General features: G+C 46.7%; 1 protein-coding gene across 1 annotated transcript in view; it reads left to right on the forward strand.

Moving 5' to 3' along the window:
• Positions 1-13,670, forward strand: part of ptch2 (patched 2) — a 28,407-nt gene extending 14,737 nt beyond the window's left edge. Inside the window, 16 exon segments of the mRNA XM_054626623.1 lie at positions 920-1,067; positions 2,156-2,287; positions 2,399-2,554; positions 2,691-2,783; positions 2,943-3,068; positions 3,949-4,336; positions 4,460-4,984; positions 5,545-5,687; positions 5,848-6,028; positions 6,133-6,413; positions 7,981-8,118; positions 8,689-8,831; positions 12,150-12,546; positions 12,648-12,963; positions 12,966-13,211; positions 13,411-13,670. Coding sequence (XP_054482598.1) covers positions 920-1,067; positions 2,156-2,287; positions 2,399-2,554; positions 2,691-2,783; positions 2,943-3,068; positions 3,949-4,336; positions 4,460-4,984; positions 5,545-5,687; positions 5,848-6,028; positions 6,133-6,413; positions 7,981-8,118; positions 8,689-8,831; positions 12,150-12,546; positions 12,648-12,963; positions 12,966-13,211; positions 13,411-13,445 — 3,448 coding nt within the window. The 3' untranslated portion in view covers positions 13,446-13,670.
• Positions 13,671-14,129: the final 459 nt, after the last annotated feature.

Consider the following 14,129-nt stretch of genomic DNA (forward strand, 5'->3'; position numbering starts at 1 on the left):
GGAGGATGTGATAGTAAGTGGGGGGGTTGTGTGATCACCGCCAGCCGAGCAGGCAGCCCGTCAGCGTGCGAGCCGCAGTGACTGTGGAATTTGTGTAACCCCTTATAACCCAACAGACACATGCTAGGAATGCCTGGTACCGAAAGGGATCGGTTTCCTGCATGACCCTGGTCCAGGATAGCCCAATTAAAGATGATTAACAGCCACATAAAGACCTCCACACACACCCTGTTACACGTTTGTTGTGTAAGGCACCAAAGAAGAAGAAGATACAGAAGGAGGAAAAAACACTCAAATTAACCTATTTTTCTAAGCTGACATGTCTTTTAAGAAGACACTCTCCAGAGTTTAGTGTTTTTCCATAGACTTCAACAGGATTTAAAAGCATGGCCAATACAAATGGAGTGCCGGTGTTGGGTCAGAGAGCCAAGATCATGACACATACAGGCCCAACAGAGTCTTGAATGAAAGAGGATTCCAGTCCCATCTGCAAGAGCCACACTTAGGCTACTCTTGGATGTGATTTATGATAATTTCTTTCACATTTTGAGCAGCACTGCTGCTCGCTGTGTCTGTGCCAAGAAAACTTGAGGACATCTGGGATTGCAGCCGAGAGACCGGCACACAGGAAGACTAGATAACACCTGCTTTGAGCTGTTTACATTGGCAGACGGACAGACAGGCAGGCAGACAAATCCTAGAAGAAAGGCACCTGCCTTTAGACATTCACAGAAAGGCATGCCCCTGTGTAGGTTAAGGGATACCAAGAACAGTCTGACAGGATGATTTTTAAAGTGCTAGTCATGAGATGGATGGTGCAGTAAAGGTTTCAATTCAGCTCAACACACAATAAACTATGTTTGAATGGGGAGCTAGACTTCTGTGAGGTGTCCTAAGATTGTATCTGTGTGTTTTGCAGTGCGGAGGCTCTCCAAACCATGTTCCTGTTGATGAGTCCTAAGCAGCTGTACGAGCACTTTAAAGACGACTACGAGATCCACGACATAAACTGGAATGAAGAAAAGGCCACCGCCATCCTCGAGTCCTGGCAGAGGAAGTTTGTGGAGGTGCGAACATACATCACACATTTCACGAATACTGAAATGCTCACTTACATACACAAATCAAACAAATGCTCACATAAGGCTGGATTATAGATTTTGATAGTAGCCACCAAGTAGAAGTAGGAGGAAGGTGAAAAAAAATGAGGAGGCACTTCCTTGTCCATGTGCAGTCTTGGTTTGCTTCGGCATGTACACGCACACACACACACGCACACACGCTGTGTGGGACTTATTCTGCAGTGTCCGAATTCCATCAGTCTTCAGCTCCCTTGTAAAGCGAATCACAGGGCAGACCAGGGCAGTAGGTGTGTGTGAATGCATGTGTGTGTGGGGGGGTTTGTGTGTGGTAGGCCGACCATCTCTCTCTGTCAGAGCCCTAGTTATAGGAACAAGCTGTTGCTGTGATAGCTGACACCCACCACGGTGAGGGTAAGGAGAGTGGGAGGGGTGAGGGGAATGAGGGACATATGCAATGGTGAAGGGAGAAAAAAAACTCAAAACTTAAACTGACAAGAGTCACAACACCTCCTCCTGACACATTAAAATACAGGAACCGACCTATTCTCGATTTGGATGACTAAATGCGGACAGTTAAACAGCTTTGTGGGGACCTGCGGTCCATTCGCGGCACAGAGCGCAGAGAGTAGCCCCACAAGCCATGTGATCCCATCCCTTTCACCTTTGACCTCACAACCTCTGGCATCTGTGCTCATTACTCCTCAGTTGTCATACATACACACACACTTTCACACACATTCTAGCACATGTAAAACACACACACACACACATTCATACTCACTTTCACACACACGCACATTTCAAAGGGACAGGGTGCTTTTTCGGTGAGAGGGCCCTGAATTATAGGGCTGTAGGAGAGGCGTTGGGTAGGATTGGTCAGAGGGAGGAAGTGTTTTCATGTGCAGAAAAAAATATCCAGCAGTTCAGCCCCTCCAAGGTATTGTGGTTCATGTAACTCCAGAGCTGGCAGTATCTTCTTTTGTCAATTTAATTGTTAATTTATAAGGCAATGAGCTGAAGAGTGTATCATTTGGTGTATTTTCGTTGATGATTTATTGATATTTATCCTTCAGCTGGTCCACCAGAGTATCCCATCAAACTCCAGCCAGTCCATCCACGCTTTCTCCACCACCACCCTCAACGACATCATGAAATCCTTCTCTGATGTCAGCGTCATCAGGGTGGCCGGGGGATACCTGCTCATGGTAAGCCTAATAAATTAAATTAGTCAATCGATTATGGCTAGTTAGTTCATGAAACAATGTTGAATTATACTGTAAAATAACTAATAATTAAAATTGACATCTTCTCTCTAGCTGGCCTATGCCTGTGTGACCATGCTAAGGTGGGACTGTGCCAAATCCCAGGGGGCCGTTGGGCTGGCCGGCGTGCTCTTGGTAGCTCTGTCAGTGGCTGCAGGACTCGGTCTCTGCTCGCTGCTTGGCCTCTCCTTCAATGCTGCCACCACACAGGTACAACACAAAGGGAACTGCATACATGTACTGTGTGACATTACTATTTGTAAGGCCTTTGTTTTAGGGGGGGACTTTCTGTGTTTAAAGCCAAGATTTGATGTTGAAGCTTCATTCTGATCGTTTCCCATCCCAGGTGCTTCCCTTCCTGGCATTAGGGATTGGTGTGGATGACATGTTTCTGTTGGCCCATTCCTTTACAGAGGCTGGAAGTAACATCCCCTTTAAGGTACATTTTAAGACACCCTCTATTCTCCTCTCTCCTCTCCTCTCCCCTCTCCTATCCTCTCTCTCCTCTCCTCTCCTCTCCTCTCCCTCTCCTCTCTCTCTCCTCTCCTCTCCTCTCCTCTCTCCTCTCGTCTGAACATTGTCTGTTTTTGTTTTAAAGGATCGTACGGGAGACTGTTTGCGGCGCACCGGAACCAGTGTGGCTCTGACTTCCATCAACAACATGATTGCCTTCTTTATGGCTGCTCTCGTACCCATCCCTGCCTTGCGAGCTTTCTCTTTGCAGGTATGTTTTGCGCAACCACCCTCCTCACACGCATGCGCACAGACATAAACACGTGTACACAATCGCACACCAAGAGGCCGGAGGCTTCTTTTGAAAATGAAAGAGATAACTTAAGAGAGGTGACATTCATTCAGGGCAAGGAAAGCCTTTGTTCACAGTTTTATTGCCGCTGCACCTACAGGGCCAACATTTTTTGTGTGTGATTGTGTGTATATGTGCATAAACTCGTGTGTGCGTGTGTGTGTGTGTGTGTGTGTGTGTGTGTGTGTGTGTGTGTGTGTGTGTGTGTGTGTGCGTGTGTGCGTGTGTATAATGTAGAATAATCAGAGCAAAGAGAGTGATGAACAGACAGAGAAAGAAGGAGAAGGAGAGGGAGGGAGGAGTGGATCAGTATATCACTGGCCCGTCAAGGCAGTTTGCTCTGATCTGTAACAAACTGTGGGTGGTCTGCAGCATACAAGCATACACACAAATACACACACATGGACGCACACACACTGGAAACCCCAGCCAGTTAGAATGTCAGCTTCAGGGGCTGGGGTAAGAGTGGGGAGGCAGCTGCGGTGGTGGTGAAGGGTGATGGTTTTGCTCAGATTCTCAATATATATATATATATATATATATATATATATATATACATTATTTATTTTCTCTCTCTTCCTCTCCCCTTCTGGCTCGCTTAGTATTCCTGGCTGGTGATTTAGAGTAAGGCTTTTCTTTGCTTTCTGGCCTGTGGTCTGAGTTACAAAAAAAAAAAAAAAAAAAAAATGAATAAAAAGGAGCCCTGACTCTTCCCAGCTGGGTTAGGGTGTCTGTAATTTCATGTACTGTTCTCTGTCAATTCTCACTTTGTTTTTCTCATTTTGTCTCCCCTCCCTAGGCGGCCATTGTGGTTGTGTTTAACTTCGGCATGGTGCTGCTCATCTTCCCCGCAATCCTCAGTTTGGATCTCCACCGGCGGGAGGACAAGCGTCTGGATGTCCTCTGCTGCCTGTACAGCCCCTGCTCCGACCGCGTCATCCACCTCTCTCCGCACGAGCTCTCAGATGCTGGAGAGCAGCCGCACACGCCTTCGACGGCAACGGCGCACACGCACCAATACTCGGCCGGATCGACAATCACCACCAGCACCCAAATCACCACGACAGTACAGGCGTTCACGCAGTGCGACGCAGCCGGACAGCATATCGTCACAATCCTACCACCTACCTCACAGATCTCCACCAGCCCGCCGTCCATCATCCTCTGCCCCACGTCACAGCCTCAAGGTAAACACAGCTATATCAAGATCCCAACAGTTATGTTATTTTTTTCAAAGTGTTCTGTAAAGTCAGCATGAATATATCGCAATACCAAAACACTAATTTCCTGCTTGGATCTCCTCCCCCTAGCAGTCACACCTTCCCCCACCACCACATCTGTGCCGGACCCCTACGGCTCCCAGCTCTTCACCCCTACTTCCAGCTCCACACGGGACCTCCTGGCTCAGGTGGAGGATTCCAAATCGGGAAAGGAGTGCGTCCCACTCCCTTTCATGCACTGGAACCTGTCCAGCTTCGCCAGAGACAAATACGCTCCACTGCTCCTCAAGCCCAAAAGCAAAGCCGTCGTGGTGGTGCTCTTTCTGGGCCTGCTGGGCCTCAGCCTGTACGGGACCACCATGGTGCACGACGGCCTCTACCTAACCGACATTGTGCCACGCGACACCAAGGAGTATGATTTCATCGACGCCCAGTTCAAGTACTTCTCCTTCTACAACATGTACCTGGTGACCATGGATGGATTTGATTACGCCCGGTCACAGAGGCTGTTGATCCAGCTGCACAACGCCTTCAACTCTGTCAAATACGTGGTCAGAGACAGCGACAGCAAACTGCCCCGTATGTGGCTGCACTACTTCCAGGACTGGTTAAGAGGTAAGGCTCAGTCTTTTTTTATTTTTTTTATTTTTTTTTAATAATGAGTGAGTCAGGAAATAAGTTTCTCCCGCCCCATGGGAGTTGATAATGATGTCAGAATCCCATAGAAGGTTTTTTTAGGTGTGCTTCTTTTTTCTTTTTTTACTAAGGGCAGTAGTGAATGGGTGTATGTGTGTGTGTGGTCGGGAGGTGAGAATGTGCAAAAGGTGAATGAAAGTTCAGTCACGCCGTTGTTTACCCCCGTCCACCTGGGCTCAGGGGTGGTGCAGCAGACGGGTTGGGGTCATAGGTTATCTTTGCATGTGTGTGTGTGGGTCCTCAGGCTAGAACATGTCAGAGGCCCAGTCAGGAGGAAGTGATAACTAACAAGAACTTGATCAATCAGAGCCAGATGAAAAGAAAAAGACTGAAAAGGAAACTCTATATTTCAACATCACTGTCCTCCCAGACAGAGAGCTCCTATAATTTGTATGTTAATAGAAATAATAATATTTATAAATGACAACCACAATAATCCTTTCTTTTTCTTTTCTGTGTGTGTTTTACCTCACACGCAGGTCTTCAGGCTGCTTTTGATGCTGACTGGCAGGCAGGCAGGATTACCGCTGACAGCTATCGCAACGGCACTGAGGACGGAGCGCTGGCGTACAAGCTCCTCATCCAGACAGGCTCCAAGAAAGAGCCTTTTAACTACAACCAGGTATGTCGACAAGAGCTACAGGAAATACTTTAAAACAGCATCCCTGTGTGTGGTATTGTGCACCGCTACATTATCGACTGTCTTTTTTTACAATTTATTCTTACAAAACTCAATACCGGAATGTCCATTAACTCCGAATTTTTTAATCCCTTTTCTCTAGCTTACTTCTCGACGGCTGGTGGATGCAGAGGGTTTGATCCCTGCAGAGGTGTTTTACATTTACCTGACAGTCTGGGTCAGTAACGATCCTCTGGGCTATGCTGCCTCCCAGGCCAACTTCTACCCCCATCCTAGAGAGTGGATTCACGACAAGTATGACACTACAGGGGAGAATCTGCGCAGTAAGTCATCTTATCTTAACACATTATTATATTCTGAAAACGTTTCGCAGTACAAATAGAAAAATGATGTCCAATCTCACATTTCTTCTCTTCCTCTCTTGCAGTCCCAGCTGCAGAGCCCCTGGAGTTTGCCCAGTTCCCCTTCTACCTGAACGGCCTTCGCCAGGCCAGCGACTTTGTGGAGGCCATCGAGAGCGTGCGGGCCATCTGCGACGAGTTTAGCCGCAAGGGCGTGTTAAACTACCCCAACGGATACCCCTTCCTGTTCTGGGAGCAGTACATTGGCCTCAGACACTGGTTCCTGCTGGCCATCAGCGTGGTGCTGGCCTGCACCTTCCTGGTCTGTGCGATTCTCTTGCTCAACCCCTGGACTGCCGGCATCATTGTAAGCAATAGTCCAGTTTTTCTTCCAACTCTTCATCATACCTCTTCCTCATCCTTCCTATTGCTTCTGCATTTTCCAACTCATGCTACCTCAACAACATCATTAGCCCCTTCCTCCTCTCACTTTCTTCTCACCCTTCTCAGCACAGCTCAATAATGCTGTCTAGGGGGCCCCTTTTTCTCTGCGGAGGGCCAGTACACACACACACACACACACACACACACACACACACACACACACACACACACACACACACACACACACACACACACACACACACACACACACACACACACACACACACACACACAGGGACCTTTGTCATTCTAATGTAGGCTGGGCTGGCCTTAGAAAAGGAAATGCAAAGGAGCAAGAAAGGCTTTGCCCTCCTGAAGCCTCTACCTCCAACTCCCTCACTGCTTTTGTCAGAGGGAGAGGGAGAGACTTGTGGACAGGACAGATCTGCCCAGTTGCGACCTTGGCCTGCTCAACCCATCCATCAGGGATGTGTGTGTGTGTGTGTGTGTGTGTGTGTGTGTGTGTGTGTGTGTGTGTGTGTGTGTGTGTGTGTGTGTGTGTGTGTGTGTGTGTGTGTGTGTGTGTGTGTGTGTGTGTGTACGTGAGAGAGAGAGAGAGAGAGAAAGAGACAGTCTGAGTGTTCAGCAGTTGGAAAACATTTCACACACAAGCTGGTGGGCTGGTGGTCCTTAAGGGCCCCCCAAGCTCGCACACATACACAAATCCACATATCCCCGACCTTTGGGGGGGGGCTGAAGTGTAGCACAACAACAGTGCCAGTTTGAAGTGGAATGTGTTTAATTTAAGTAGCGGTCCCTAGCAGCACTGATTGAAACAGCAACATAACACAGTGTCCTGAGACAGAGAGAGAGAGAAAGCTACATGCATGTACCATTTCCAAGTTTCGCCCTGCTTGTATGTGGTCGAGCAGTAAAACGCCTTTTATCATTTCCAATTTAACCGTGCCCCGGCTCAGAGGCCCTGCTGGGATCAAAAGCTTCCGTTGGCCGGGAACCGTTTTCTCCTCCTTGTTTTCTAAGACTTGTTGTTGGAGTTGCGGTTTACGGTAACATTGCATGTTTACTATTAAGTAAACTGAAACACTGCAGATGTTACATTAAAATATCGGAAATTATAAAATAAGCAGGCTGCTATCTAGTGAAAAACAAGATAATTTGTTTTCCACAAACACAGGCGGATGTATATGGTGTGCTGGTCGTGACAGAGTGCCCACACTCTTGTTGTCTCAGGCGCTGTCAATCATTTGAACCACCTCTGAGAAGGGAGAGGAGGAGGGGAGGGTATTAGCCTCGGGGTGGGTAATTCGATGCCATGTGGTTGAGACCCTGAGCAAAGGGTCAAAGATTGTGTGGGGTGACGAGGCAAAAGGGCTAAACTCAGTCACTAGGGAAAGGCCCATTTATTATTATTGTTTACATGCTTATATTTTTGTTTTATTGCTGGTTTTCTCATCATCCAACAATTTTTCAGCACTGGTAGTTGAAAACAATTCAGTTTGTAACGCTTTCTCTCCACGTCTTCCTCACAGGTTTTCATCTTGGCCATGATGACGGTGGAGCTGTTTGGCATCATGGGTCTGATCGGCATCAAGCTGAGCGCCATCCCCGTGGTCATTCTGATCGCCTCCGTGGGCATCGGAGTGGAGTTCACCGTTCACATCGCACTGGTAAGTCAAGACTCACAAAAACAAAGCAAGAGTACACACATGGATTAACTGTGAGGGGGACTGAGCTCCTACAATTAAACACCTACTTTACTTGAAACCTGATGCTCTGGTCTAAATGTTTAATACCTCCTACAGACTGACATGTGGCCACATGAATTGCCTACCTTGTAAGAATTACATTTAACCATTCATTTTTTATAATTGATTAAATAAAAAAAATTCACTGCAAGGATTTGTTACTGAATTATTTTTAAAGCAATAAGTTGCATTGCAAATATTTCGGTTGTTTGGAAGTCAGGGCAAAGCAAAGACTCCTGTGGCTTAATGCCTGAAATGGAAAGTGAAAAAGTTAAAGTAAGGGTGATTAAAGATTTACAAGGAAACTTTTGGCTTCCGGGTTCATGCTGGCAGCTTTCTAACATAGTGTACTGTCTTGTAGTGTAGCCTAGTGATCCCCCCCCAAAAAAAAACCAAATGCAGGAATGCCAAGCCTCGCCTCAAGCATAAGTTTTGTGTGAACGGCAAGATTTCCAACTAATTTCTTCTCCCCGCCTCCCCCCTCCACCACAGGGCTTCCTGACAGCGATTGGCAACAGAAACCATCGCTCGGCGGTGGCTCTGGAACACATGTTTGCCCCGGTGGTCGACGGAGCGATCTCCACGCTGCTGGGCGTTCTCATGCTGGCAGGGTCAGAGTTTGACTTCATCATGAGGTGAGACAACGTGTGTGTGTCTGCATCTCTATGTGTGGCGATGTGTGTTCCGATTTTGTGCTTATGTGTGAGAGAAAGTGTGATGGTACTCGCTCACACAGCGGTGCTGTCTGCACCCTCCACTGCCCATTTGTTACCTTCAGAAGTAACAGTGTTTTGGTTTTACGCCATTAGTGTGTGTTTGTATGTGTGTGAGGCCAGTTGTCTATCCTCACTTGGGGATGGGAGGAAGCCTTGTGGGGGGTCAACGCGGCATGCAGGTGGAAATGTTATACCCCTATTTATGTACACACACACACGCACACACACACACACAGTGACAAATATGCACCTGGTTCTGTCACTCTTGGCACACACACACCCGTCTCCCCAACCTCAGAGCACAACAAATGGGGAAAACATCAAGGGGTGTGTAGCAGCTGCTCGTAAACATGGAAGTGTTCTGCTACCCACTGGGTGATGTCTCGCTCTCTTTTTCTCTCCCTCGTTCACTGCGTCTCACACACACACACACACACACACACACACACACCACATACAAGAGGGAATCTGTAAAAATTCCTATCATCCGTTTGGCATTCTGTTCGTCCACGTCGGGTGCCATCATAAAAAGTGGAGCTAAATTTGAACTGGTCAGCCAGTCAGATGGGCTGAAGCCCACCAACAGACATCCCTCCCCTGTGTGTGTGTGTGTGTGTGTGTGTGTGTGTGTGTGTGTGTGTGTGTGTGTGTGTGTGTGTGTGTGTGTGTGTGTGTGTGTGTGTGTGTGTGTGTGTGTGTGTGTGTATATATGTATGAAAATGTTGTGTGCTTGTGCGTGCGTGTGTCTTCTACCACTGTTTCATGGTCAGAGTGGAAAAAAAGGCGAATAGCTCGATGTTTTTCAGCTGAATGTGGTCTAGGCCCAAACCCTGAAACCACAACCTTGAGCTCACAGACTGCAACAGGCCTCTATGACAGAAACAGAGAAAGAGGCAGAGAGATGAGGAGAAGTACTCCGAGGGTGGCTTTCTTGCAAAGGATATGAGGTCCTGGTGGGTGGGTAGATGAACGGATCCTTCCACAGTGTCGGATTGGAAAGATAAAGAGGCGTAAATTGGGAGAAATTGAGAGTAAATAGGAGGTTGGACTGGGAAGAAGAAAGTCAGCGAGAGCGTTTTCAGCGTCTTGTTTTTCTTCTTTTCTCCCATGGTTCTGTGAGAGATCTTTTCAGGGGACGGGGGGGAGGAAAAGGAGACAGAAGGGTCCAGTATCTCTGTTGGAGGTCTTGTTTAGCTGTAGCTGTGGTGGGGTGAATGGGGCAAGCCAGAGCTGCCTAGCTGGGGAGTAGCATAAATATACTGCTGTAAACATCTCCTGGCCTTGTAATGCACTGAATAAACAGCAAGCCTAATTCAGCTCTGCTCCGAGTCCTCTCTCTCATGCACACACATGCGGGGCACATATCCTCACACACTTACACACACACACACACACACACACTAGGAGAAATGCACATATGTACAGGCATGTAAACACTTACGCTCTCTCTCTCACACACACACACACACATACACACACAACTCCCCAGGCCCTGACAACGAATGGAAAAGATTACAGTTTATATAAACAACAGAATTCCTAACAGTGAGACACTGTTGGAGGTCCCACCAACGTCTCACTCTCTTTTTTTTTTTTTTTTTTTTTTTTTTTTTCTTTCTGTCTCACTCTTCTGTTTTGTTTTTTTCACAATGTAAAGAAGTTATTTGGTGATAGAATAAACAAGTGAGCTCATCGAGTGGTGGCCAATGCAGTGCAGTAAAAACAATAACAACCTATGCGTGATTTCAGCGTTCGTGCTTTATATCAATAAAACGTGCAGATTAAATGTCTGCGTGTGGTTGAAAGGCCGTCACGGTTTTGAGCAGACAGCAAGAAATTGGAAATATCTCCCCGAAGTGTTTTGTCAAAAGTGGTTAGGATGACGTGTTATGCTTCTGATAAAGGAAGAAAACAAAGACTCAGCTTAAAGAAGAAACTGTCAGAGAGAGTGGGGGGGCTTACATGATTGCGAACGGGTTGTGAAATCACACCCGACATGCAAACCATGAACTTTTTCCTGGAGAGTGACCTTTGTCAAGTGAAGTAGTAGTAATCATTGTAGTAGTCCATTCAGAGGAGAGAAGCATGTTTCCAGAGCACCACACAGCTATTACCCTTGTCCCTGTTGGCTTTTTTTTTTTCCTCCATTCCAACAATCTTTTTTTTTTTTTTTTTTTTAACTCCCTCTTTCTTATACCTCTTTAAGTCTGGCTGGTGGTTAGCATCTCACTGTCTCCCTCTTTCTGCTTTCTGTTAGTGTTTAAGTGGAGTCCTCTCTAATTTTCTTGGGAAGCTCTTTCTTGTGGCCTGCCTCCACCCCTGGCCTCCTCAGAGCTCCACTGAGAGGCACGCACACACACACACACACACACACACACACACACACACAAAAATAAAAAAACACGCACACTGTGCGAGTGAAAAAGAGAGCGAGAGAAAGACTTGTAGCAGCAGCAGTAGAGGCATCAAAGCGTGTTTTAGTTGGACTGAGCGCTGAATCAGATTTGCCCTCCCTGCCTTTGATACACAAACACTGGGCTTTCCCTGACTTCTTCCCCTGAGCTACTTCCCTTCCTCAAGTGCCAACTATGTGTGTGTTTGGAGTTGTGCACGTGCATGTGTGTTTGTCTATTCTTGTCCCTGTAAAACATCAGGCCACCGCGGTCTTGTGCATTTGTTTGTCGAATTAAAAGAGAAATCGCATAAAATTAAGACAAATGTTGTCAATTTTGTGCAAAAGTGTCATGATTTTGGCTGAAGCTCTAAATCCTGCAGAACCTAAGCCAAAATCCCTAAAAACCGTAAGATACAAAAGAAAATAAGATGGAAAGGAGTGTAGCTCTGTGTGTGTGTGTGCGCACACATATGCACTACTGTGTGTGTGCGCGCACATATGCACTACTGTGTGTGTGTGTGTGTGTGTGTGTGTGTGTGAGTGTGAGTGAGTGTGAGTGTGAGTGTGTTTGAGGCAATAGGCCAGTGGAGAAGGGCCAAGCAGACCTGTTCAGTGTAAACACAGAGGTGCTTTGGTGAATCCTTACCTCAACTAGAATCCAACTGAGTTAACAATTAGCAGCTGCTACCAGCTAACAAGAAAGTTCTTGTTTCAGACAGTACATGAGAGACTACGAGATGGAACCAGCTAGTTGTAAATAGACACGGGTTCTTTGTGGCACTAACTGTGTGTTCTTTAGGTCCATGTTTAAGCTAACATGTCTCTCTCTCTTAATCTTTCAGGTATTTCTTTGCTGTGTTGGCCATCCTCACTGTATTGGGGATGCTGAATGGCTTGGTTCTGCTGCCAGTGCTCCTCTCCATGATGGGCCCTCCGGCTGAGGTCACAACTGTCGACAACGCCAGTCGCCTGCCGACGCCTTCCCCTGAACCCCAACTTCCCCCACCGATGGCCCACCACGGCTACTACACGGGCCACCACAACCCGCGGCCGTCTCGTCAACAGGCTTTTTCGGAGTCGTCTGACTCGGAGTACTACTCTGAGATGACCACCACGTCAGGCATCGGAGGGGAGGAGGATTATAAGTACTGTGACATACCATCGCACATCAGCGTTCCACCCTCAACATCTCACATTCTCCTGGAAGCCAGCAAAAACCCCAGCTTCCCCAAGCTTACGGTACGCTACATGACCACGCAGACAAGTTAGAAAACCTTCCTGTTTGTTCAAATTCATGTGTTTTTTCTGAAAGTAAACAATGAAACTTTATTTGTTTGTAGGTGGTGAAGCCGTTCAAGGAAATCGTGTCAGGCACTGGCGGAAGGATAGAACCGTTAAATGAATCTTCCCACAACGCACAGTCACCTCTCGGATCCCAGGTTACATGCTGGGATGGAAACAAGCAGGAGAAGCAGCCGGGCCTCCAGAGGCTCCAGGCGCAACACTTACCCAGCGAAAGACCCCACTTCCTTGGGAGGACTTGTCAAAGCGGCCCCAGGCTGCAGAACGGCAGAGGGCCTCGGCCAAACAGGACTAAAGGGCCGAGCTATTGCAATAGCAGCTCTGCACTGCCGACGCAACAAGGCTCCACGGGGGGGCTGTTACCATGGTAACTGCTACAGCCTCCGTGACGGTGGCTGTGCATCCGACCTTGCCGGGGGCGGCATACCAAGGCTACATGCATGAAGGTTTTGACACGGACAGCGAGTCGGACTGTTTCGAGGCTGCTAAGAGGACTTGTGGTGACAAAACAAACTTTTCTTCATGTAAGAGAGACTCTTTGGAGCTCCAGGACTTGGAAGCAACACAGAGCCAGACAGAACATCAACTCGGCAAGACAAAAGGTGAGTTTGTTACCAGTCAATTTAAGGTTTACCTGACTTTTAATCTTCTCAATATGCATGTTGAGAGCTGACATTAAACCGAAGAACAAACAAAGAAATACATGCAGTGTCTCAATGAGATCTCCAGTGCATTCAACTTTTGAAGGCCTGTTTAGCATTATCTGACCCTTCTCTATTTTTCTCTATTTTTCTGCTGTAGGTGGTTTGAGGATCATGGCAGCCAAAGATTGCTAGACTCTCTCACACGCCTTGTCTTCTCTCTTCGAGTCTCTGGCTGCTTCTCAAGAGCACCTTGACGCCTCACATGGAGTCACATCACGTCTTGAACTCTCAACTGTACATAGACTTCACACTCAAAGGAGAGGATTTATTTCAAGGACATATTAAAGAAATAAAAAAAAAGACATTTTCAGAATTATATAAATCTATGAGTATATATTTTAATACTAAAACAGAAGGAAGCTATTTAAAAGAGTACTGTATAACTTGGGTATACTCTTGTGTAAAAGTTCAGATGTAAAAGATTATTTTTTTTGTGAGGCGGTTGATTTCCCCCCCCCACCCCACCCCACAGTGTATAGAATAAGAACTGTGCTATATGTAAAAAGTGTGTCCACAAAAAGTGAGATGTTATTAAGATAACTGCTATTAAGGCTATTGAACATACGTGGTCAGTGTTTTAATTCTATTTGTATTGCTATGATCTTTTTTTTTGCTGCTACATTTCAAAATAATTTTAAGTGATTTGCCTTAAAAAAAAATGCAGTACCTCCTCTTCCCCCATGGTTTGAGTCAGTATAATTTTTTTACACAGAATTATACTGTGAGATATTCTGCATCTGACACACACTCTGTTGAATTTTGATTATAGATTTTCTCTGTGGCAGTGTGCACTGTTAAAAAAAGCAGAGAACTCCA

This window comes from Anoplopoma fimbria, chromosome 3, assembly GCF_027596085.1.
Source record: "Anoplopoma fimbria isolate UVic2021 breed Golden Eagle Sablefish chromosome 3, Afim_UVic_2022, whole genome shotgun sequence".
In the NCBI taxonomy this organism is placed as follows: Eukaryota; Metazoa; Chordata; class Actinopteri; order Perciformes; family Anoplopomatidae; genus Anoplopoma; species Anoplopoma fimbria.